Source organism: Aphidius gifuensis, linkage group LG2 (assembly GCF_014905175.1).
Source record: "Aphidius gifuensis isolate YNYX2018 linkage group LG2, ASM1490517v1, whole genome shotgun sequence".
Classification (NCBI taxonomy): Eukaryota; Metazoa; Arthropoda; class Insecta; order Hymenoptera; family Braconidae; genus Aphidius; species Aphidius gifuensis.
In genome coordinates this window covers 860,633-884,694 of record NC_057789.1, presented here as the reverse complement: position 1 = coordinate 884,694, position 24,062 = coordinate 860,633, and the positions used below count along the sequence as shown (strand labels likewise).

The following is a 24,062-nucleotide window of genomic DNA, read 5'->3' as shown; positions in this document are numbered from 1 at the left end:
GTCTTTGAAACTCTACACGACGTAAATTATTCGTATCTCTGTCGAATAATCTACTCATCTTATTCGCTCATATATCCCTACTACAATTTTCAAACACCAGACTCGATAATAACGGTGCTTCTTCATACATTGTAATTTGTACTGCATCGTAATTCGTACATTCAAGTTTCAACTACACAAACAGCGTCATTTGTACAGCCTCCGTGTATTATTTTTATTTATCCTCATAAATTTGCAAAAACTACTTTGACAATAAACAGCACAGTAGTTTAATTTACAAATACAACAATTACAACTGTCAATTTATTTTATAGAAAAACTCGTCAAAAAAAATTTAAAAATTGTCTAAAAATAATAAAAGTTTTATTGTTTATTAAAGTCTTGTTGAATAATTAAATTATTTATTAATATCAAATATTAAAATGTGGCCGTTCAGTCGTATTTGCCAGAGTAAAAAACGTCTTGTTGGCAAAACTGTTGTTATTACTGGAGCCAACACTGGAATTGGAAAAGAAACAGCGAGAGATCTTTATCGAAGAGGTAAAAATAATTCTAATTTATAATAATTAATTTACCAGCATTTATAAAATTATCATCTTCAATCAAGTCATTTCAAAATAACTTATTTATTTATTTATTAAATTTAAATTAAGAAAATTTATCTAAAAATTATTCTTAAATGTTTGATTTTTACTTGATGATTATTTACTGTATTATTTTGTTGAATCTTAATTTTTGTATCTTATTGGCTTTGGTCAGGGGCATATTATTATTAAATAAATAAATAAATAAATAATTAATTTAACTAGCTTATAATATTTATTGTCAATTTATTAAAAATAAATATTTTTAATTTAATTAACATTTCCCAAATTTAAAATTTAACTACAAAAATTTTTTAATTTTTTCATATTGTTTTAATTGAATTAAACAATAAAAATAGTATTATTATTCTATGCGTGTATTAAATATTATGTCAAAGTCAAATTCTAAAATTATGTAACGAAAAAATTGTTGAATAAATTAATCAACAAGTATGAGTAATGATTTTTTTTTTAAATAGATAAAAACAAAAAAAAAAATGATTTAAAGCCTTGAAATATTTACTGTTGCGGAAAAATTTTTTATATAAAATTTTATTATCATATAATAATTATACAATTATAATCTGTTGATATCAATTTTATAAATTGATTTAATAACAAGTAAAAAAAAATATAATGATTTTGCAATATTAATGTTGATGAATGAAAGAAAAAAAATTAATATATTAATTTATAAAAACTGATTGTTATTTTTTTAATTAGGAGCAAGAGTTATTCTGGCATGTAGAGATATTGTCAAGGCTAATCAAGCTGTTGAAGATATTAAAATAAAACCTCCATCAAAGTGAGTATTAAAAAAATTAAATAAATAATTTTTTTCATATAATTTTATAGGAATTATTTAGCAAACATCTGCAAGTCATTTTAAATTTAAAAATTCATAATTAAAAAGTTGATGATATTTTTAAATTTTTTAAATTTATTTTGTCATTATTAAACACCTAAAATTAATTAAAATTATTTGTTGTTTAATTTAAAAGAAAATAAATTATATTTATTGATATTTTTTTGCATATTAACTGCAGTTAAATTGGTAATTTAATTTAAATTTTTGTAAATCAACAGACCAGATCGTGAACAATTTAATGGTGAACCAGGTGAATTGGTAATATGTAAATTAAATCTTGCAAGTTTAGCAAGTGTTCGTGAATGTGCAAAAACAATAAATGAAACTGAATCAAACATAAATATTCTCATAAACAATGCTGGTGTTATGATGTGTCCATTTTTAAAAACTGAAGATGGATATGAAATGCAGCTTCAGACAAATCATCTTGGACATTTTTTATTTACACTATTATTATTGCCAAAAATTCAGAAATCAACACCAGCAAGAATCATCAATGTATCATCACTTGCCCATTCTAGTAAATATTTATAATTTATTGTAAACATTAAAATAATTTTATGTAATTTTTTTTAATTTTCAATAATTATTGAGCTTTAGGTGGTGACATACATTTCGATGATATTAATCTTGAAAAATCATACTCACCACTAAAATCATATGGACAAAGTAAATTGGCAAATATTTTATTTACCAAAGAACTTGCTAATCGTCTAAAAGGTAAATGAATTTTTAACATTTGAATTGTATTTATTATTAAATAAAAAAAAATTTTACAGCTGCAAATATTGAAGGAATAACAACGTATTCATTACATCCTGGTGTTATTGCAACAGAACTTGGTCGTCATCTTGATTCAGCATTTATTCCAGGTGCTAGATTTGTTTGGAGCTATATTGCAAGTCCATTTATAAAAACACCAGAACTTGGTGCACAAACAACAATTCATTGTGCAACTGATGAAGCTGCTGGTAATGAAACTGGTCTCTACTACAAGTAAGTTTATCAATTATTTATGAAAAAAATGCTAGCTATTATAATAATTATTATTTTTTAAAATGATTTTAGAGAGTGTGGTGTGACAACACCATCAGCAAAAGCACGAGATCCAGAAAGAGCTAAAAAATTTTGGGATCTTAGTCTCAAGATGACTGGCTTGGAGCAAAAAGAAAATATCAAAGAATTGTTGGAAACAATTAACAATAATCAAATAACAACAAAATAAATTTATAATAATTTTTTTTTGTTTTATTATATCCGTCCAATGGAATTTTATAAACGTTAATTTATTACTGTCGTAAATAAACGTGATATTTATAAATGAAAAAAAAATATTAACCAAATAATATTAATTTAGCTTTTGTAGATTTTTTAAAAATATTTTTACGGTTTTTATATTATTGTCAAAGTAGTGGGTAAATTTAAATAAAATAAAAATTATTATTATTATTTTAAGTTGTACTAATGATAATGATAAATGAATTAATTGTTATTGAATTGAATAATTATGTAATAAGTTATTACTAATAGTTTTTTTGAAAAAAAAAAAGAAAAAAAATGATTTTTTCATTTATTAATTTTTAAGAAATAAATATTATACTAAGCTAGTGTTTCCAGGAATTTTTATATAATTATTTTTTTATTATCTATAATAATTTTCATTTTAAAAAATAAATTTTCTTTTTTGCTTTTCTTTGTTATATCCTGTTTTTTTTTTAAAAACTAGTTTGTAATTTAATTACCGTACACTTTGTAGTCTTGACTGCAACATGTTTATTTTTTTTAATTTATTGTTGTTTATTTGGCATATAATTAATAATGCCATATAAATTATTATTATAATCAGACTTATTGTGTCACGATTATTTAACGAGTTCAACAACTCATCATCCCTCAAACTTTTTTTTAAATCTAATTTTCCATAATTACATCTTTTTGTTTAAAAAAAATTCAACATATGAGGAACAGTTAATTAGCAAAAATAATAATACAACAGATTTGCAATGATTATGTTTTAATTTTTATTATTTTAAATATGATTTTTTTATAGAAATGTAGAAAAAAAATACAAGATGTACCTGCTGAGAAAAAAAAATACTCCAATTTCATTCTAATCAAGAGTTAACCATTGAGATTTGATGAGAGCTCTTTTAAGATCTGGATCATTAGTTCTGATAGATAGAAAAGTATCATTTGTACGATTTTTAGATACCTCTTCTGCAGCAATAATTGTGTCAGTTGTAATTTGTGTGTCCCAGATATCAAGAAATTCAAGATCTGGATTATTTTTTATAAATTGAATGACACCAGCATCAGTAAGTTCGCCGCAATCAGAACAACTCAAACTTTTTATTCCTCTTAATTTGACAATGAAATTGTCTTCGACATTATCATTTACTGCAACATCGAGTTCTTTTAAATTTTTTAAACTCGTTAAAGCAATAAAAGCAGTTGAAGTGATGGAAGGACAGACTGCAATATTTAAACTTTTTAAGAGCTTACAATTTTTAGCAATAGCAATAATAGCACTATCTCCAACTTTGTCACAAAATGACAAATTTAAATTTTCAATATATTGCAATTTTGATAAATCATTATAAATTGATGCCTCCACTCTATCACCCCCGAAAATAACCAAACGTTTAATTTTTTTACAATTATTTAAAATTGCAACCATTTCTTCTTTATTGATATTATTTGACCAATCAAAATCTAAATACTTGAAGTTTTCTAATTTTGTTAATTTAACAGTAGATTCACCATTTAATGTATCAGCATTTATAAATTCTAAATTATTGCAATACTTGATGATTTTTTTAATTATTGCATCACTAGCTCGCCAGCAAATATTTAGATATACCAAGTTTCTCAAGTTTACCCAGTTTCCCATTTCAATTTTAGCCAGATCAACAAGAAAACCTGGTGCATCAAGATGTTTGAGATTTTTGCATGCATTAAAAATACCACTGAGTAGATTTGGACTATTTTGCGATTGACTATTCTTGAATAACACGTCCTTAATGTTGAGATGTTCCAAGTTTGAAAGTTGATTGAATGTAAAAATCTCATTTTTAGTCTCACATTCTTGAAGATCGAGATAAACAAGTGTTGTTTTTTTTGATATTTCTTGGATAATGTCGGTGATATCGTAAGAACGTATTGTCAAACTACGAAGATTGGTAAATCTTTCCAACGACTGAAACAAAATTGATTTAAAAAAGTTATTTTTTTTTTCTTATGAATGACAATAAAAATAATTATTGACTAACAATAAGTACTTACGAAAAGTGATGGTGAGACTGGGTCCACTTCACATGCAGATAATATCTGAAGGAAAATAAATTTAAACGTTAGTACTCTTTCATATGATTGACAAAAAAATATAATTATTGGCTAACAATAGCTACTCACCGTACACGATGGTTCTGGGTCCATACCCAACGCTTTTGCCTGTTTACGAGGTCCAAAAAATAAATGAATTTCATTTATATCTCTTGGAAGACTATTCAGTATTTGAAATTGAAATGCATCTCCAAATATATGTATTTTAACGACTTTTAATTGCTCCAACTGTGTGAATGCTTCAACAAAGTGATCAGTATGATAAGTATGAACGCCGATAATTTCAAATTCAAGTGTTGTTAAATTCTTGCAGTGTTCAGCAACTATTGGCAGGATACTTGAGTTACAAACTTTTGAAAGAATCAATTCTTTTAAATAAATACCACAATTGAATAATACTTCTTCTACGTATGATTGTGTTAAAATACATTTTTCATAACCACGAACAATTGCATCACTACATTTGTATTTTTTAATGTCATGCCAAGCTAGTTGACAGGCCTCTTTCCATTTGGAACAAACTGGAATAGAAAATAACAAATTTAATAAACATTAATATCAACAAACTAAATGACATATATATTTCAATGATTATACCTTCACTCATAGTTATTCTCTCCGATATTGGCAGCAGCATGAATATTTGTGCTAATGAATCATTATCAAGAGAGTTGATGAGATCCATTTTCTCCTCAACATCATCTGCAGAGACTTGTTGATCTTCCTCAATACGTATTCTCTTTGCACGACTCATCACGACTATGAGTAAATATACTGTAAATATAAACAATACATATTATTGGACTGTCAAGATTGTTGATAAAATATTTATTTAAGCCATAATGATAAATTTAAATTTTTTATGTCAAATAATTTAATAATCAAATAAACATAGTTAAATCTTTATGCGTATTTTTTTTGCCAATAAATAAAGAAATTTTTGAATAAAATATTAAAAAAAAAAATAACCTAACCAAGTGTTTTTTAACACTAATTAAATATTGATTCATCTGACTACAGAGAAATCAATCAAAATCAGCAAAATTTAAGGGATCAACTACCTGAAATCTAGTCAAAAAACTTTGTTTAACTTTGTTATTACTTTTACGTACTTACATGTGTATGAGAAAGAAAAAATATGTATTTACACTATGTCACTATTTGACGTATTTGTCGTATTTGACATTTTCTATTCCACAATATATCGAGACAAGAATATCAGCGATAATATGTCGATATATGTATTGTTCGATAGCCTGTCGACCCACGATACATCGCCCAAGAAAATAAAAACAATAATATTTGAACATATTTTCAGTTGTACTAATGATAATGATAAATAATTTAATTGTTATTAAATTAAATAATTATGCAATAAGTTATTACTAATAGTTTTTTAGTCAGTTTTTTAATTAATTTATCATTTTAAATATTATTTTGTAAATACATATTAAAAAAACAAAACTATAAACTATAAATTATTATAGCTGATAATGTAAACATAATCAATACTGAAATGTAAATGAGAAAATAATTGTAATATGTTACTTTATTATTGCCCTTAAATCCATAATATTTATTAGGTTTTTTACAATAATTATAAAAATCAAAATCAATTACAGAAAATATGTAAATTTACAATGTAAAAAAAAAACAAATAAAAAAAAAATTATCAATGAAAATGTAATTACTAAATAATTTTTTAGCTTAAAAAAAAAAAAACAATATGTAAATACAAAAATTATAATCAGCCTTATTATGTTAGAAGAATATTAAATAAGCTCAACAACTACTCATCATCCCTTAAACTTTTTTTTAAATCTAATTTTCACGACTACATCTTTTTGTTTGAAAAAAAAAATTCAACAAATATAGGAACAGTTAATTAGCAAAAATAATAATACAATAGCTTTGTAATGATTTTGTTTTAGCTTTTATTATTTTAAATGTGATTTTTTTGTAGAAATGTAGAAAAATAACAAGATGTACCTGCTAAGGAAAAAAATACTCTAATTCAATTAATAACGATAAATTAACCATTGAGATTTAATGCAAGCTTCTGCAAGATCTCTATCAGATTCTATAGATAAAAAAGTATCATTTGTACGATTTTTAGATACCTCATCTGCAGCAACAATCGTGTCAATTGTAAGTTTTGTATTAAACCTGATATTAAGAAATTCAAGATCTGGATTATTTTTTATGAATTGAATGACACCAGCATCAGTAAGTTTGTTGCAATCATTACAATCTAAACTTTTTATTCCTCTTAATTTGACAATAAAATTGTCTTTAACATTCTCATTCGCTTCAATGCTTAGTTCTTTTAAATGTTTCAATCTCGTTAAAGCAATATAAGCACTTGAAGTGATGTTACACCCTCGAAGATTCAAACTTTTCAAGAGCTTACAATTTTTAGCAATAGCAAACATAGCACTATATTCAAGATAGTAAATAAAGTTTAAATTTAACTTTTCAATATATTGCAGTTTTGGTAAATCATTAAAAATTGATGCCTCCCTTCTACCACCCCCGTAAATTCCCAGATGTTTAAGTTTTTTACAATTATTTAAAATTGGAACCATTACTTCTTTATTGATATCATTTTTCGAACAAAAATCTAAATGATTGAAATTTTCTAATTTCGTTAATTTTATAATAGATTCAGTATCTAATTCATTAATATTTATGAATTCTAAATTATTGCAATACTTGATGATTTTTTCGATTATTGCATCACTAGCTTGCCAGCGGATATTTAGATATACCAAGTTTCTCAAGTTCACCCAGTTTTCCATTTTAATTTTAGCTAGATCACCACGAAAATCTGGTGCCTTAAGATGTTTTAGCTTTTTGCATGTATTGAAAATATCACTGATTGGATTTAACATATTTTGCGATTGACTATTCATGAAGAATACGCGCTTAATGTTGAGATGTTCCAAGTTTGAAAGTTGATTGAATGTAAAAATCTCATCGTCAGTCTTACATTTTTGGAGATCAAGATTAACGAGTGTTGTTTTTTTTGATATTTCTTGGATAATGCCGGTGATGTCACAATTACGTATTGTCAAACTTCGAAGATTGGTAAATTTTCTCAAAGACTAAATTTAACAAAGTTAAAATTTTTCTTATGAATGACAATAAAAATAATTAGTGACTAACAATAAGTACTTACAAAAAGTGATGGTGTTTCAAACTGTCTATAAGGTCTAAAAAATAAATGAATTTCATTTATATTTTTTGGAAGACTATTCAGCATTTGAAATTGAAATTTATCTCCAGATATATGTATTTTAACGACTTTTAATTGGTCCAATTGTGTAAATGCTTCAACGAAGCGATGAGTATTATCATTTCCAAATTTGACAAATTCAAGTGTTGTTAAATTTTTGCAGTATTCAGCAATTATTGGCATGATACTTGAGTCACACATTCTTGAAAGAATCAATTCTTTTAAATAAATACCACAATTGAATAATATTTTTTCTACGTATGATTGTGTTAAAATACATTTTTCATAATTACGAACAATTGCATCACTACACTTGTATTTTTTAATGTCATACCAAGCTAGTTGACAGGCCTCTTTCCATTTGGAACAAACTGGAATAGAAAATAACAAATTCAAAACATTAATATCAACAAGCTAAATAATATACCTATATTTAAATGATTATACCTTCATTCATAGTTATTCTCTCATATATAGGCAGCAGCATGAATATTTGTGCTAATGAATCATTATCAAGAAAGTTGATGAGATCCATTTTCTTGTCAACATCATCTGCAGAGACATGTTGATCTTTTTTAATACGTATCCTTTTTGCAGTCATCATGACTCATGAGTAAATACTGTAAATATAAACAATACATATTATTGGATTGTCAAGATTGTTGATTAAATATTTATTAAAGCCATAATGATAAATTTAAATTTTTTATGACAAATAATTTAATAATCAAATTAACATAGTTAAATATCTATAGGTATATTTTTTTTTTGATGTGCAATAAAGAAATTGTTGATTAAAATATTAAATAAAAAATAACCTAAAAAAGTGTTTTCTATTACTAATTAAATATTGATTAATTTGATTACAGAAAAATCAATTAATATCAGCTAAAATTTAAGGAAACAACTACCTGAAATCTAGTCAATAAAAAAAACACTTTGTTTAACTTTGTTATTACTTTTAATACGTTATAAACTTATAACTAGTACTTACATGTGTATGAGAAAGACAAAATATGTATTTGACATTTTCTATTCCACAATATATCGAGACAAGAATATCAGCGATAATATGTCGATATGTATCGATTGATAGCCTGTCGACCCATAGATCCCCTATATCGCCCAAAAAAATAAAAACAATAATATTTACACACAAAATATGACATTTATAATAAACAAATATAAACAACTACTATTTACATAAAAACAGTTGAATTATTATTTTGTTTATTGACCAATTTAATCAACAAAAATATGGAGATTACGAAAAAGATAAAACTTGAAGAGCTAGATGACGATAAAGGACAAATTTTATTACAAGCTTGTCAAGAAGGTTCAAACGAGGTTAGTTATTTATTTACCTAAAAAGTCAGTTTATATATTCTAATTGTATTTTAATATTTACAGTTGAAATATCATGAGCATAATAATGTAACAATTAAAAATGAAATAATGCAAAGTATGAGAGATGATAACCTGGCTCAAATATTTATGTACATATCACCATTTGAAAGACCAGAACTAGCTCTAGGTATGTAAATTAAAAACAATGAATATAATTAATAAAATAATGACAAATTAATTTTAATAGTATGTAAAAAATGGCAAAAGGCACTTGCTAGTTCATGGTCAAATGTTCGAGTGTTAAATTATTTATCAGAAAATGATTTTGACTATCATCTTATGGATCCAAATCGAATTAGATTATTGCTCAAACTATGTGGTCGTTATTTGAAAGAATTAAATATAAATATTTATATTGATTCTAAAATGATATTATTGATTCAAAAATATTGTATCAATGTTGAAAAAATTAATTTGGGTTTTAATGATCGTAGAGATATTAATTTTGATAATGTATTTTCACAAATGCACAATATGAAAACATTGAGACTTGAGTTATTTTTAACAAGAAGTTTACCAGAAAGTTTGATAAATTCTATAAAAGATATTGCTGGTACATTGACTGAGCTTACTCTTGATAATATATACTGTCGAAGTTTGGTGTTACCTGAATTATTAACTTCAGTAAGTTGGAAATTATCAAGATAAAAAACTAATAGATTAAATAATTAATTTATTTTTTTTGTTCAACAGGTACTTTGTCAGCTTGGTGTATTAAAAGTACTTAATTTAAATGAGTGTGAATTGAATGATCAATTGATCCAATCAGTGGGTAACATTCCGAGTCTAATTAAATTTAGTTGCTCAAATAAATTTGGCAATCGTCAAGTTAATATGCAGCCAATAATAAATTTAGAAAAACTAGAAAGCTTGAGTATCAAGATCAACTGTCAAATTGATGATGAGTTTATAAAAAATCTAGCTGATAAATCAAATAATTTAAGGGAATTGAGAATTCTCAAACCAAGTTTAACAGATGTTAGTGTAAATTCTCTTTCAAAGCTAAAACAGCTGGAAATTATTGATCTAGATTTTTTAAAACCAAATAATTTCATTACAAATTATTCAGTTAAATGTTTGAGTAATTTAAAATTTTTAAAACTCAGTAGATGTATACACGTTACAGATTATGCATTTACAAAAGTTTTACAAAATTCACCAGAGCTGGAGTATTTAAATGTTGCTCATACAAATGTTACTCGTGATATTGTTAAACAAGCTGCACAATTGACTCAAAATCGTGAGAATAATATAACTTTAAATTTGATTGTTGCACTTGAAAATACAAATGGTGTGTTGGATACACCAGAATACAAATCGAAATATTTAAAAGTTGAAAATAAATTAGATGATCGAACAATTTATCTGGAACATGTGCAATAAATAAAAATTTATAATGAATAAATAATTAATAAATAAACACTTTAATAGAATTTTAATTTAATTTGTAATTATTTATAGTAGTTTTTTTAAATATAATCGAAATAACTGCAAAAGTTAAAAATTATAAATTATGATTTTTAATTTTTTTAGATTGTTATTATTCATCAAAACTGGTTGCAGTTTATTATTTATTTATTGGTCCAATGAGATATAAATTACCTGAAATTTAATTAATTATTTATATCAAAAAACCTCAGCATCTTTATTTGACTCTATCATATTTTAATTAAATTTCTAAAAATTAGGGACGAAAGAGGAAAAAAACATTTGATGTAGAATAAGGCACGGTAGTAGTGGTTCTTATCATCACACATATTCTCATCAACACATATGTATATATATTTCTTATTCTTGACTCGAGACTTCGATAATCGAGAGTCAAGCAATCGAGCATTAAATTTTTTGCAAATCCGTGATTTTAGAACAAGCATGACAGTTGTTATAACCTATTAAAAGTAGTAAGTTACAATAACAATAAACAAAGTTACAAAAATTAAACAAAGTTTTTTTTTTATTTCAGAATTAAGGTAGTTGTTTCCTTAAATTTTAATTGATTTTTCAGTCAGATTAATTGATATTTAATTAGCGACAAAAATTACTTGTTTAAGTTATTTTTTCTTCAATATTTTAATTGATTTTAATCAACAATTTATTTATTTATCGTCAATAAAAAAAATATATATTTAACTATGTTCATTTGATTATTAAATTACTTGTCATAACAAATTTATCATGATGGTTTTAATAAATATTTAATCAACAATTTTGACAGTCCAATAATACGTATTGTTTATATTTACAGTATTTACTCATAAGTCATGATGAGTGCAAAGAGGATATGTATTGACAAAGATCAACAAACCTCTACAGATGATGTTTACGAGAAAATGGATCTCATCAACTCTCTTGATAATGATTCATTAGCACAAATATTCATACTGCTGCCAGTATCTGAGAGGATAACTATGGATGATGGTATAATCATTGAAATATATATGTCATTTAATTTGTTGATATTAATGTTTTATTTGTTATTTTTTATTTCAGTTTGTTCCAAATGGAAAGAGGCCTGTCAACTAGCTTGGCATGACATTAAAAAATACAAATGTAGCGATGCAATTGTTCGTGGTTATGAAAAATGTATTTTAACACAATCATATGTAGAAAAAATATTATTCAAGTGTCGTATTTATTTGAAAGAATTGATTCTTTCAAGAATTTGTGATTCAAGTATCATGCCAGTAATTGCTGAATACTGCAAAAATTTAACAACACTTGAATTCGAAATTGTCGTACAGAAAGAGGGTAATGCTGATCGCTTTGGTGAAGCATTCACACAGTTGAAGCAATTGAAAGTCGTTAAAATATATATAAATAAAAGTTGTGAATTTCAATTTCAAATACTGAATAGTCTTCCAAAAGATATAAATGAAATTCATTTATTTTTTGGACTTAATAATTCGCCAGGAGGGTCGGGTATAAACCTAGAAGAACTTTCTGTGGTAAGCAGCTATCTTTAGCCAATAATTATATTTTTTTGTCATTAAAATGGAAGAATACTAACGTTTGAATTTATTTTTCTTCAGTTAACATATTCTTGTAAAAACGACCCAGAAACACCATCACTTTTCGTAAGTACTTATTGTTAGTCAATAATTAACTTTATTGTCATTCATAAGAAAGAATATTAACTTTGTTAAATTAATTTTGTTTTAGTCTTTGAGAGAATTTACCAATCTTCAAAGTTTGACAATACGTTCTCACGAAATCAGCCACATTATTCAAGAAATATCAAAAAAAACATCACTTGTTTATCTTGATCTCGAAAGATGTACTACTAAGGATGAGATTTTTACATTCGATCAACTTTCAAACTTGGAACATCTCAACCTTAAAGATGCGTTTTTCTGGGACAGACGATTGGACATTCCATCAAATCTACTCGGTGATATTCTCAATACATGCAAAAATCTAAAACATCTTGATCCACCAGATTTGGATGCTGATCTAGCTGAAATTAAAATAAACAACTGCGTTAACTTGAGAAACTTGGTATATCTAAATATTCGTTGGCGAGCTAGTGATGCCTTAATCGAAAATATCATCAAGTATTGCAATAATTTAAAATTTATAAATATTGATAACTTAACTAGTGAATCTATTATAAAATTAACCAAATTAGAAAATCTAAATTATCTAAAATTTGGGTACTCAAATGATATCAATGATGAAGTAATGGTTGCAGTTTCAAATAATTGTAAAAAACTTAAACATCTCGTACTTCATGTGTATAATAAAGTGGAGGCATCACTTTTTGATGGTTTATCAAAATTGCAATATATTGAAAGTTTAAATTTGGCATTGTGTTGGGAAATTGAAGACAGTGCTATTATTGCTATTGCTGAAAACTGTAAGCTCTTAAAAAGTTTAAATCTTCGAGAGTGTCACCTCATCACTTCAACTGCTCTTATTGCTTTAACGAATTTAAAAAATTTGAAAGAACTCAATGTTGGATCGAATGATAATGTTGAAGACAATTTTATTGTCAAATTAAGAGGAATAAAAAGTTTAAATTGTTCTGGATGCAACAAACTTACTGATGCTGGTGTCATTCCATTTATAAAAAATAATCCAGATCTTGAATCTCTTGATATCAGCAACACAAATGTTACAACTGACACGATTGTTGCTGCAGATGAGGTATCTAAAAATCGTACAAATGATACTTTTCTATCTATCAGAACTATTAATCCAGATCTTGAAAAAGCTCTCGTCAAATCTCAATGGTTAACTCATGGTTAGAATGGAGTTGGAGCATTTTTTTTCTCAGCAGGTACATCTTGTATTTTTTTCTACATTTCTACAAAAAAATCATATTTGAAATAATAAAAAATTTAAAAAAAATCATTACAAAGCTATCATTATTTTTGCTAATTAACTGTTCCTATATTTTTTGATTTTTTTTTTTAAACAAAAAGATGTAGTTATGGAAAATTAGATTTAAAAAAAAAGTTTAAGGGATGATGAGTTGTTGAACTTATTAAATAATCTTGTGACATAATAAGTCTGATTATAATAATAATTTATATGACATTGATAATTATATGCCAAATAACAACAATAAATTAACAAGACTAGGTTAATTAAAAAAGTTGTAATTAATTAAATAAGACTCTAATTTAAACAAAAAACTTTTTTTTAATTTCCATATTGTTTTTTTTTTAGCCGAAAAATTGATAAATAATATAAATAATTTTGTATACCTTATTACAATTTACTTGATAATGCTTGATAATTTTTTTTTTATTTTATTTTTTTCACATTGTAAATTTACATATTTTCTCTTGTTAATTTCGATTTCCATAATTACTGTAGAAATTTAATAAATATTTTAAATAGAGTACTTGTCGATTAATGGATTCAAGGGCAATAATAAAATAACACATTACAATTTGGGATTGATTAATTAATTTGGGATTAATTAATTAATTAATTATATTTTTTTATTTTTATTTTTGTACAGAAAACAATAATGAACATAAAATTGTTTATTTATTGGTCCAATGAGATATAAATTACCTGAAATTTAATTAATTATTTATATCGAAAAACCTCAGCATCTTTATTAAACTCTATAAGTATATTATATTTTAATTAAATTTCTAAAAATTAGGGACGGAAGGGGACAAAATATTTTGAAATATTTGATGTATAATAAGGCACGGTAGTAGTAGTTCTTATCATCACACATATTCTCACCAACACATATGTGTATATATTTTTTTTTTATTCTTGACTCGAGAGTTGCAGCAGCCTCTTGATTTCTCTCTCTCTCTCTCTCTCTCTCTCTCTCTCTCTTTTTTAATCATGGAGTTCTACTGAGTACTGACAGTTGTTATTACCTATATTTCAGATTCCAGGTAGTTGTTTCCTTAAATTTGAATAATTTTTTTTGTAGTCAGATGAATTAATATTTAATTAGTGATAGAAAACACATGTTTAGGTTATTCTATCTTCAATATTTTAATTGATGTTAATCAACAATTCATTTATTTATCGTCAATAAAAAATATATATATTTATCTATTAAATTATTTGACATAAAAATTTAAATTTATCATTATATTGTTTTATTGTATATTTAATCAATAATCTGGACAGTCCAATAATATGTATTGTTTATATTTACAGTATATTTACTCATAAGTCATGATGAGTCGTGCAAAGAGAATACGTATTGAGAAAGATCAACAAGTCTCTACAGATTATGTTGAGGAGAAAGTCGATTTTATCAACTCTCTTGATAATGATTCATTAGCACAAATATTTATGCTGCTGCCAATATCAGAGAGGATAACTATGAATGAAGGTATAATCATTAAAATTTATATTATTTAGTTTGTTGATATTAATGTATTGAATTTGTTTTTTTCTATTCCAGTTTGTTCCAAATGGAAAGAGGCCTGTCAACTAGCTTGGCATGACATTAAAAAATACAAATGTACCAATGCAATTGTTCGTAGTTATGAAAAATGTCCTTTAACACAATCATACGTAAAAAGAGTATTATTCAACTGTGGTATTTATTTAAAAGAATTGATTCTTTCAAACATTTGTGACTCAAGTATCATGCCAATAATTGCTGAATACTGCAAAAATTTAACATCACTTGAATTCGAAATCGTCAGATTTGAAACTCATGATACTAATCGTTTTGTTAAAGCATTCACACAGTTGAAGCAATTGAAAGTCGTTGAAATACATATATTTGGAGATAGATTTCAATTTCAAATACTGAATAGTCTTCCGAGAGATATAAATGAAATTCATTTATTTATTAACTCTTATGATTTGCCGAAAGGGTTGGGTTTAGACTCAAATCAATGGTCTTCGGTGAGTGGCTATCGTGAGCCAATAATTAAATTTTTTTGTCATTAATATGAAGGAATACTAACGTTTAAATTTACTTTTGTTCAGATAATATGTACATGTAAAGTGAAGCCAGTATCACCATCACTTTTCGTAAGTACTTATTGTCAGCCAATAATTATTATTATTGTCGTTCATGAGAAAAAAATATTAACTTTGTTAAATTAATTTTATTTCAGTCTTTAAGAGAATTTACCAATCTTCAAAGTTTGACAATACGTTCTTACGACATCACCGACATTATCCAAGAAATATCAAAAAAAACAACACTTGTTTATCTCGATCTCCAAGGGTGTAAGACGACAAAAAAGATATTTACATTCAATCAACTTTTAAACTTGGAGCATCTCAACATTAACTATGTGTCCTTCGTGAATAGTCAATCGCCAAATATGTTAAATCCAATCAGTGATATTTTCAATACATGCAAAAATCTAAAACATCTTGATGCACCAGGTTTTGATGTTGATCTGGCTGAAATTAAAATGGAAAACTGGGTAAACTTGAAAAACTTGGTATATCTGAATACTCGCTGGCAAGCTAGTGATGCAATAATCAAAAATATCATCAAGTATTGCAATAATTTAGAATTCATAAATATTGATAAATTAAATAGTGAATCTATTATAAAATTAACAAAATTAGAAAAACTCAATTATTTAAAATTTGAGAGGACAAATGATATCAATAAAGAAGTAATGGTTGCAATTTTAGATAATTGTAAAAAACTTAAACATCTGGTAATTTTCGGGGGTTATGAAGTGGAGGCATCACTTTTTGATGATTTATCAAAATTGCAGTATATTGAAAGTTTAAGTTTGGCATCTAGTTTCAAACTTAGAGATAGTGCTATGATTGCTATTGCTAAAAATTGTAAGCTCTTAAGAAGTTTGACTATTCGAGGGTGTTCCATCACTTCAACTGCTCATATTGCTTTAACGAGCTTGAAAAATTTAAAAGAACTCGATCTTCTAGCAAATAATAATCTTGAAGACAATTTTATTGTCAAATTAAGAGGAATAAAAAGTTTAAATTGTTCTGATTGCAACAAACTTACTGATGCTGGTGTCATTCAATTTATAAAAAATAATCCAGATCTTGAATTTCTTGATATCAGGTATATCACAAAAGTTACAATTAACACAATTATTGCTGCAGATGAGGTATCTAAAAATCGTACAAATGATACTTTTCTATCTATAAAAACTAATTATCCAGATTTTAAAAAAGTTTGCATTAAATCTCAATGGTTAATTTGTGGTTAAAATGGAATTAAAGTATTTTTTTCCTCAGCTAATTAACTGTTCCATATATGTTGAATTGTTTTTAAACAAAAAGATGTACATAGTTATGGAAAATTAGATTTAAAAAAAAGTTCAAGGGATTATGAGTTGTTGAACTTATTAAATAATCTTGTGACACAATAAGTACGATTATAATAATAATTTATATGACATGTTTTTGTTTTTTTTTTTTTCACATTGTAAAATTACATGTTTTCTCTTGTTAATTTGAATTTCTATAATTACTTAGAAACCTATTAAATATTTTAAACAAAGTATGTATTAATCAATGGGTTTAAGGGCAATAATAAAATAACACATTACAATTTGGGATTGAAATCGTTTAATTAATTAATTAATTATATTTTTTTATTTTTATTTTTGTACAGAAAACAATAATAATGAACATAAAATTCATTGAAAATCACTATAATATATCAGCATTTGATGCGTAGTGCTATGTCTACTAATTAATATGTTTGATAACTTCTAGGATTTATTTTTAATCTTTTTACTATATATTTTTTTTTTATAATTATTACCGTAAAATTGCCTTTTACATTATCCATTTTGTCATCATTATTTTTATTTTTTTCATCATCATCATTTTGGGAATTGTACATGCACGAGAGAGAAAGAGAGGGACTTAATTTTTGTCTCTGTTTTTTTTGTTTGTTTCTTTTCATTTAAATTCATTTGAATTTTAATATTTTTTTTTTGTTTTAATCAATATTGTGATAGCTTATTAATTATGCTGAATAATTAAACATGTTTAGAAATTATTCGGCAAACATTTATAACCAATAATCTTACGTTTAATCAATAATCAATAATATTTTTATTTCTAATTTTATTAGATATTTGTTTTTAATATATATATTTTGCTTCGTTTTTTTTTTTTTTTCTTTTTTTTTATTCTTTTGTTGTAATATACCACAAATTGTTTTTATTAATATAATACAGTATTGATTATGTTTACATTATCAGCTATAATAATCTATAGTTTATAGTTTTGTTTTTTTTTAATATGTATTTACACAATAATATTTAAAATGATAAATTAATTAAAAAACTGAAAAATACACACAAATATTTCATGTGTGTGTATTTATTTTTAAATTAAAATTTTATAGAAAAAATAATTGTAAAAAATTTGGAAATCAATTGCAATAAACTTTGATAAAAAAAAAAAAGCGTTTCAGCATGAATTTTTGCCACAGTGGAGTTTTAATTATTAAATAGATAAAAATTATTTTTTTTTAAATTTAAAAAATTATATTGGAAGATTAAAAATTCATGCACTCCATATTCAGTCATAAAACGCCTCAAAATTATTAACAATTATTCTCGTTTATTTTTTTCGTTAAAAAAATACATTTAAAAAATGAAAAATTTATGCGATCGTTAATAATTCTATCACGAGATAACTGTTAAACTTTCAACTTTATCATTAAATAATTAAAAAACAATAAAAAAAAAATAAACAATTTGCAGACTACAAAGTGTACGGTAATTAAATTACAAACTAGTTAAAAAAAAAAAAAAAAAAAACAGGATATAACAAAGAAAAGCAAAAAAGAAAATTTATTTTTTAAAATGAAAATTATTATAGATAATAAAAAAATAATTATTTAAAAATTCCTGGAAACACTAGCTTAGTATAATATTTATTTCTTAAAAATTAATAAATGAAAAATTAATTTTTTTCTTTTTTTTAAAAAAACTATTTTCGAAATATTTTAATCGAAATTTATTTTTTAAATTTTTCATGCAAGTACAATTGCAACTTGACTGTTATTTTTAAATTTTATTAATCGAGAATAAATCTCGTTGATTATTTATAATTTATACGTATGTTTATTAAAAAAAAAAAACAAAAATTAATTAATATTTTTTCCATTAATATTTCTATCTAAATTGAATAAATTGAAAAATAAAATTTGCAACAACCGGCAATGGCACTGCCAGCTAATACCACAGACATCAGTTTATTTTTTTTTTTTTTTATTAATCAACTTGTACTCATTGTGATGCAGAGTTGTATTTTTAAAAATATAAACTATTTATTAATAATTAAATTCAAGATACATAATTTAAAAATTAAATAAATGAAATTTTTGTATTTATTAAAATTTCATTTTTAAATAAATAATTGGACATACGTATACGCATGAAATAATGACGTTGGAAATAGTCAAAGGCTCTTTTATATTATTTTCCATTTAACAAGAAATTATTCTGTTAAATTATTTAAAAATATTTTACAGTCAAAGTTGCCTTGTTGCCAATTGGCAAATATATTTTGTTTGTTTTTTTTTTCTTTTATTTATACATGTGTAATTGGTTCAATTCGCGTTAACATTTAAGACAAAAATCAAGTCTCAAATATGCATTTGATTGTCCCACTTTAGCGAATCACAACGTCTCACAATTTAAATCAATTTTTCCTCTAAATTTTTATGTACATAATTGTGTAAAGTTTGTGTTTATTTATCATTTTAATCATAACTTTTATTTTATATTTATTAATCAGTATTTTATCATCATCAACATCATCTTGATGCATCAAGCAAAAAAAGAAAAGTCATTTTAATGATTCATCAAGACGTCATATAATTAGTTGATTCATTTAATCATCATCATCGTTATTATTTAAATAATTTATTTCTGATTGTTTGTGTAGAATCTATTTACTTTACTGTTGAAAAATTTTGTTGATTCGATGGATTTGCTGATACCCACGTTGTAAAAACATCCCTGCAATGATAAAAAATTAAAATAAGTATCAATGATGATTGTGTTGTTGTTGTTGTTAATTAGCACAATTTGTTGGATATTATTTAAAGCATAAAAAATAAAAATGCAATGCTCACACAAACCTGCAGTGGCTAACTACACATTCATTGCTGCAATATTCATCTTCCCATTCATTATTAGCAACTGCTGGATTTGGACAACCATGACGAATACATGAATTTGATTGTGGTCGTTGAACAAGACCTGATTGTTGACCAACAACTGGTGGTGGACTTGATAATGAATCAGCACGTGGTGGACTCATGTGCATTATTTGTTGTTGTTGTTGTTGAAGTTGCACTTGTTGTTGTTGTACTTGCACTTGTTGTTGTTGTGGTACCTAAACATACACAAAATAAATATCAATTATTGTTTATTTCTTGGTCCTTGTGATCACATTAACTTTGTATTATTTTTTTTAGGTTATGTTTAACAAAACAATGAGTAATATTTTAATGAAATTGTTGTGATTTTAGATTAATTGGTGTTATTGGTGTTTGAGAATTTTTTATATTGTTGAGTTTATTAACTTACAACAAAATAATTGTCAGAATTGTCAATTATTGTTGTTGAATAGACACTTGGTGCATCACAAACACTGGTTGCCGCCATCATTGTCATTCAAATTGTGAATTATTTATTTTTATTTTTTTTTATAAACACAGTCGATTTCTGTTTTATCGATTTTATATAATGGCTGACTTTTTTTTGAATTTTTAAATGAGTTACCGACTGAAGAAAATTAGAATAAAATACAAAAATTAGATTTTTGTATTTTTCATATTATTGTTAATAATATAATATTTATAATTATTTTTAACAAATAAATAAATTTAAAAAAAAAGTTTGGAAATGTTTTGATTTAGGTACTTGTTTTGTTCTATTTTTATAACATTTAAAAAATAAAAAAGAATCAATTTAACAATAATAAAAAAGTACATTTTTTTTTCAAAGACAATAGTGTTAATAATGAAATGTTTAAACAGATAATTATTGTGTTTATTTATGTTGAACTATCTTAAATGTTTTTATTTATGGATCTCTCGTTAATAATAAAATGTTTGTCTAATTTTTTGTCTTTATTTTTGGTATTTATGATTTGTTTAAATTTTTTTAAACTATTATTGAAAGCCACAATCATTATTAAATAAAAATTAAAAATGTTTGGCTGCACGTATTTTTATGTTCACGATATTTTGAATTGTTGATTGTCATCATGAAACAATTTGAAGAAAAATTTAAAAATTATATTATTTTCAGAGTTTTTCATGATGACAATCACCAGTTCAAAATATCGTATATATAAGAACTTAGTTAATTATATTTTTTCGCGAATCGAAAAAAAAATAGAGGATGTATATATCTAAATGATTGTTTATATGACTACATGTTTCATGTTGAAAAATCATGGGAGCTATGAAAATTCGATAAAAATCAAATTAAAAAAAAAGCTTTAACTCATAATAAATAGATAATATTATATTTACAAGCTGTTTCTTATTCTCTGTACGAAATTATTCTTAAATATATTGATTGCAACAATAATTAACAATAATTAACAATAATTTTCTGTATGTTTCTCCGAAATTCCTCCGTATTTCTACTGAGTTGCTTCGAATTACTCCGAAGATGAGCCACTTAAAGAAACAACTGTTCTAAAACAATACGGAGTACTCCGAAGTAATCCCGGGGAAATAATTCCACCAGGGCTACATGTATCATACTGATGTAAAAAATTAACATTTAAAAAATCCAATAATAATAATTATCAATTAATTTGATGTTAATAATTTTTAAAAATAATATCATAAACTCGTTAAAAAAAAATTATAAATAGAATATTAAAATAACGACAAATATCAAAACACGAAGAGAATAATAAACAGTATGATGATAAAAAAAAAAAGGGGAAAAAAAAACACTTATGTATATTTTTTTTTGTTCAAGTAAAATGATAAGTATGATAAAAATATGAAGGACAAGTTCACTGACCTGCTGCATATATTGCTGTTGTGTGACTTGTTGTTGCATGTGTTGTGGTGTCATGTGTGGTGGTGCCATAGGATTGCCCATCATAGCCTAATTGAAAAATAAATAAATTAATTAATTACCAACAAAAACAACAAATAAATTAACTAATAATTTATCAAAATAAAACAAAAAAATTACCTGCTGTTGCTGATGAGTCTGTTGCATACCACTCAAATGATGTGGTGATTTTTTAATGGCCATTTGATGTTGTTGATGTTGTTGCTGAGGTGATGGAGGTTGTTGTGGAGGACTGTACACTTGATAAGCAACATTTCCTGGACCTTGATTACCAGGATAACCACCATATCCACCATACTGAACTTGTTGTGGTGGTGCCTGTTGTTGTTGTTGTTGTTGTTGCTGTTGTTGCTGCTGTTGTTGTGGTGGTGGTGGTAAAGATTGTGGTGACTGTTGTGGTTGTTCACCTTCACCACTTTTACTCACAACAGATGCTCTGTACGCTGCTAATGCTTTTAAATATTCTTTTTTTGCTGCCTCAGTCTTTTTCTTGTAAACCTGTTGACAAAAAAAAATATAATTTTATTAGCTTTAATTTAATTTATTAATTTTTTATATCACAAATTATTTTCTACTTGACATAAAATTATTTATTCATTTTTTTTTATTAATAAAAATAGAACATGTATTATCAGTGAAGCAATGACAACATGACACGAATATATAAATTAAAATAAATAAAAAAAAATATCAGTAAAACTTTCACATTAATGTTGTTAAAAAGAAAAAAATAAAAAGATGATTTATATTTTATCATTTTGTGCTTTATTTTTATTTATTTTCTCCCTGTATTTTTTTTTAATGGCAGACTATTGAGGACGATTAGTGATATAAAAAATTATGAAGAAGAAAATAAAATAACAATAAAAAAATAAAATATAAATGATGGTAATAGGTTGAGGGGAAAAAAAGTAGTGCAAGGAAGATAATACTCGTCCGAGAGAGTAAACGACTTGAATAAAAAAATTAAAAAACTAATAATAAATAAATAGAGGGAGGAAGAAGAAAAATAATAAAACAAAAAAAAAAGGGTGAAGTGAATATATTATAGAGTATATTACTTTATAAACGACCAAAGACCAACGTTAAATGCTTCAGGAGAAAAAAAAAAAAAAAAAGAGAGTTGAATTACTTAAAACTAATCAACATTTTATAACGTTTCATTAAATGAACGAAAAAAGTCTTAAATATTCTACATGCAATAAACACGTCTAAACAATAAAAAATTATTATTATTTTTTTTGTTCTTTAATGAACTACGTTTCCGGAATTATTTAAATATTTTTTTTTTTATTTATTATTTTGTATTCTTTATCGATCCATCAAACTCTCTACGTAGAATTTTTATTATTTTTTTATTCTCTATATAGTTTTTTCCTATTTTTTTTTTGTTTCAAGTTTTATTTTTATTTATTTCGTAAAATTGAATTTTCTTATGCTTTCCACTTTAACAAAAAAATATATAAACTGAATTGTCTTTTATTTTATTGTCAGTTTGAATTTAATATTTATTTTTTTATTTTTTTCGATGAGAAAAATAAGAAAAATTTATTGTTATTTTTTTTTTACAATAAATTTAAAAAAATAGTATTGATTTGAATTTAATTATTTAAACATTATGCATAAATTTTGATTAATTTTATTTGTTAAATTGTCTGATGGAAGGGAAAAAGAATGAAAAAAATTTTAGACAGAAAGAATTTATAGAGTTTCAGATCGATGCATAATTCGAGAACGTTCTGGTTTAATTATTCATAGGGATGGTATTTGAAATAGCGAATGGATAGAAAATCAAGTGGGAAGATAAAAAAAAAAATTCAAAAAAAATAATAGGGTGCAAAGTACAGACTAAGATCGAAGGGTTGCTTTTAAGGGGCTTAAATTGGTAAAAAATAAAATTAAGTTAAAAAATAAATTGTTTAAAAATAGTAGAGAAAAAAAAATTAAATTATAAAGTTTTAAATAAAAAAAATTATCAGGTGTTGTTGATGGATTATAAATGCACTGAATAAAACATGTTGTGTCTTCAATCGTGCACGTACAAAATTTAATGATTACTTTCAGTAAAAAAAAATTTTATCATACTAAAAAAATCAGTTTTCTTTTTTTATATTTTTAATATATCG

At 24.7% G+C, this 24,062-nt stretch overlaps 7 protein-coding genes across 13 annotated transcripts in view; 4 read left to right on the top strand and 3 right to left on the bottom strand.

Annotated features, from left to right (window-relative positions):
- Positions 1–89: 89 nt before the first annotated feature.
- Positions 90–3,213, top strand: LOC122848156 (retinol dehydrogenase 11-like). 2 transcript variants are annotated; one of them, XM_044146020.1, is made up of 6 exons: positions 90–540; positions 1,308–1,389; positions 1,671–1,972; positions 2,053–2,172; positions 2,232–2,448; positions 2,521–3,213. In XM_044146020.1, exons 1-6 carry the CDS (start codon positions 423–425, stop codon positions 2,675–2,677), a joined length of 996 nt encoding a protein of 331 aa, XP_044001955.1. In that variant the 5' UTR covers positions 90–422; the 3' UTR covers positions 2,678–3,213. The 2 variants fall into 2 exon arrangements, with proteins under 2 accessions (XP_044001955.1, XP_044001954.1); XM_044146019.1 differs by having other exon boundaries at positions 91–540; positions 2,047–2,172; positions 2,521–3,152.
- A 236-nt stretch (positions 3,214–3,449) lies between these two features.
- Positions 3,450–5,987, bottom strand: LOC122848152 (dynein regulatory complex subunit 6-like). The gene is made up of 5 exons (XM_044146016.1): positions 5,911–5,987; positions 5,392–5,568; positions 4,864–5,315; positions 4,735–4,779; positions 3,450–4,648 (listed from the first exon to the last, which is right to left on the bottom strand). The coding sequence occupies exons 2-5, from the start codon at positions 5,546–5,548 to the stop codon at positions 3,563–3,565; spliced, it is 1,740 nt and encodes a 579-aa protein (XP_044001951.1). The 5' UTR covers positions 5,549–5,568; positions 5,911–5,987; the 3' UTR covers positions 3,450–3,562.
- A 764-nt stretch (positions 5,988–6,751) lies between these two features.
- LOC122848151 lies at positions 6,752–9,077 on the bottom strand. 2 transcript variants are annotated; one of them, XM_044146014.1, is made up of 4 exons: positions 8,941–9,077; positions 8,477–8,649; positions 7,973–8,400; positions 6,752–7,898 (listed from the first exon to the last, which is right to left on the bottom strand). In XM_044146014.1, exons 2-4 carry the CDS (start codon positions 8,631–8,633, stop codon positions 6,813–6,815), a joined length of 1,671 nt encoding a protein of 556 aa, XP_044001949.1. In that variant the 5' UTR covers positions 8,634–8,649; positions 8,941–9,077; the 3' UTR covers positions 6,752–6,812. The 2 variants fall into 2 exon arrangements, with proteins under 2 accessions (XP_044001949.1, XP_044001950.1); XM_044146015.1 differs by lacking the exon at positions 8,941–9,077 and having other exon boundaries at positions 8,477–8,759.
- Positions 9,078–9,160: 83 nt separating this feature from the next.
- LOC122848150 lies at positions 9,161–10,947 on the top strand. Its single transcript, XM_044146013.1, has 4 exons — positions 9,161–9,376; positions 9,440–9,563; positions 9,624–10,060; positions 10,130–10,947. The coding sequence occupies exons 1-4, from the start codon at positions 9,287–9,289 to the stop codon at positions 10,817–10,819; spliced, it is 1,341 nt and encodes a 446-aa protein (XP_044001948.1). The 5' UTR covers positions 9,161–9,286; the 3' UTR covers positions 10,820–10,947.
- A 159-nt stretch (positions 10,948–11,106) lies between these two features.
- On the top strand, positions 11,107–14,010 carry LOC122848148 (F-box/LRR-repeat protein 2-like). Of its 2 annotated transcripts, none has more exons than XM_044146009.1 (5): positions 11,107–11,337; positions 11,682–11,854; positions 11,927–12,381; positions 12,466–12,510; positions 12,596–14,010. In XM_044146009.1, the coding sequence occupies exons 2-5, from the start codon at positions 11,698–11,700 to the stop codon at positions 13,679–13,681; spliced, it is 1,743 nt and encodes a 580-aa protein (XP_044001944.1). In that variant the 5' UTR covers positions 11,107–11,337; positions 11,682–11,697; the 3' UTR covers positions 13,682–14,010. The 2 variants fall into 2 exon arrangements, with proteins under 2 accessions (XP_044001944.1, XP_044001943.1); XM_044146008.1 differs by having other exon boundaries at positions 11,107–11,406.
- A 666-nt stretch (positions 14,011–14,676) lies between these two features.
- Positions 14,677–19,593, top strand: LOC122848149. Of its 2 annotated transcripts, none has more exons than XM_044146011.1 (5): positions 14,677–14,799; positions 15,071–15,248; positions 15,321–15,772; positions 15,857–15,901; positions 15,988–19,593. In XM_044146011.1, exons 2-5 carry the CDS (start codon positions 15,089–15,091, stop codon positions 17,071–17,073), a joined length of 1,743 nt encoding a protein of 580 aa, XP_044001946.1. In that variant the 5' UTR covers positions 14,677–14,799; positions 15,071–15,088; the 3' UTR covers positions 17,074–19,593. The 2 variants fall into 2 exon arrangements, with proteins under 2 accessions (XP_044001946.1, XP_044001947.1); XM_044146012.1 differs by having other exon boundaries at positions 14,766–14,802.
- The window catches only part of LOC122848147 (TOX high mobility group box family member 3-like), a 139,317-nt gene continuing 133,677 nt past the window's right edge, over positions 18,423–24,062 (bottom strand). For 2 of the 3 annotated variants that reach the window (XM_044146005.1, XM_044146007.1), the window contains exons 8-11: positions 22,057–22,434; positions 21,880–21,966; positions 19,965–20,227; positions 18,423–19,848 (exon numbers count right to left, since the gene is read on the bottom strand). In XM_044146005.1, coding sequence (XP_044001940.1) covers positions 19,782–19,848; positions 19,965–20,227; positions 21,880–21,966; positions 22,057–22,434 — 795 coding nt within the window. In that variant the 3' untranslated portion in view covers positions 18,423–19,781. The remainder of the gene's footprint in view (positions 19,849–19,964; positions 20,228–21,879; positions 21,967–22,056; positions 22,435–24,062) is intronic. The other variant, XM_044146006.1, reaches the window with a different exon arrangement.

Coding starts and splice junctions, on each gene's coding strand:
- LOC122848156 (XM_044146019.1), top strand. CDS start 423: ATGTGGCCGTTCAGTCGTATTTGCCAGAGTAAAAAACGTCTTGTTGGC. Junction 541..1,307: donor GAGAGATCTTTATCGAAGAG/GTAAAAATAATT, acceptor TTTTTTAATTAG/GAGCAAGAGTTATTCTGGCA. Junction 1,973..2,046: donor ATCATCACTTGCCCATTCTA/GTAAATATTTAT, acceptor ATAATTATTGAG/CTTTAGGTGGTGACATACAT.
- LOC122848152 (XM_044146016.1), bottom strand. CDS start 5,548: ATGAGTCGTGCAAAGAGAATACGTATTGAGGAAGATCAACAAGTCTCT. Junction 5,316..5,391: donor GAGAATAACTATGAGTGAAG/GTATAATCATTG, acceptor TTTCTATTCCAG/TTTGTTCCAAATGGAAAGAG. Junction 4,649..4,734: donor CAGTCTCACCATCACTTTTC/GTAAGTACTTAT, acceptor ATTTTGTTTCAG/TCGTTGGAAAGATTTACCAA.
- LOC122848151 (XM_044146014.1), bottom strand. CDS start 8,633: ATGATGACTGCAAAAAGGATACGTATTAAAAAAGATCAACATGTCTCT. Junction 8,401..8,476: donor GAGAATAACTATGAATGAAG/GTATAATCATTT, acceptor TTTCTATTCCAG/TTTGTTCCAAATGGAAAGAG. Junction 7,899..7,972: donor TTGAAACACCATCACTTTTT/GTAAGTACTTAT, acceptor TGTTAAATTTAG/TCTTTGAGAAAATTTACCAA.
- LOC122848150 (XM_044146013.1), top strand. CDS start 9,287: ATGGAGATTACGAAAAAGATAAAACTTGAAGAGCTAGATGACGATAAA. Junction 9,377..9,439: donor GTCAAGAAGGTTCAAACGAG/GTTAGTTATTTA, acceptor TAATATTTACAG/TTGAAATATCATGAGCATAA. Junction 9,564..9,623: donor AAGACCAGAACTAGCTCTAG/GTATGTAAATTA, acceptor TAATTTTAATAG/TATGTAAAAAATGGCAAAAG.
- LOC122848148 (XM_044146009.1), top strand. CDS start 11,698: ATGATGAGTGCAAAGAGGATATGTATTGACAAAGATCAACAAACCTCT. Junction 11,855..11,926: donor GAGGATAACTATGGATGATG/GTATAATCATTG, acceptor TTTTTATTTCAG/TTTGTTCCAAATGGAAAGAG. Junction 12,511..12,595: donor CAGAAACACCATCACTTTTC/GTAAGTACTTAT, acceptor ATTTTGTTTTAG/TCTTTGAGAGAATTTACCAA.
- LOC122848149 (XM_044146011.1), top strand. CDS start 15,089: ATGATGAGTCGTGCAAAGAGAATACGTATTGAGAAAGATCAACAAGTC. Junction 15,249..15,320: donor GAGGATAACTATGAATGAAG/GTATAATCATTA, acceptor TTTCTATTCCAG/TTTGTTCCAAATGGAAAGAG. Junction 15,902..15,987: donor CAGTATCACCATCACTTTTC/GTAAGTACTTAT, acceptor ATTTTATTTCAG/TCTTTAAGAGAATTTACCAA.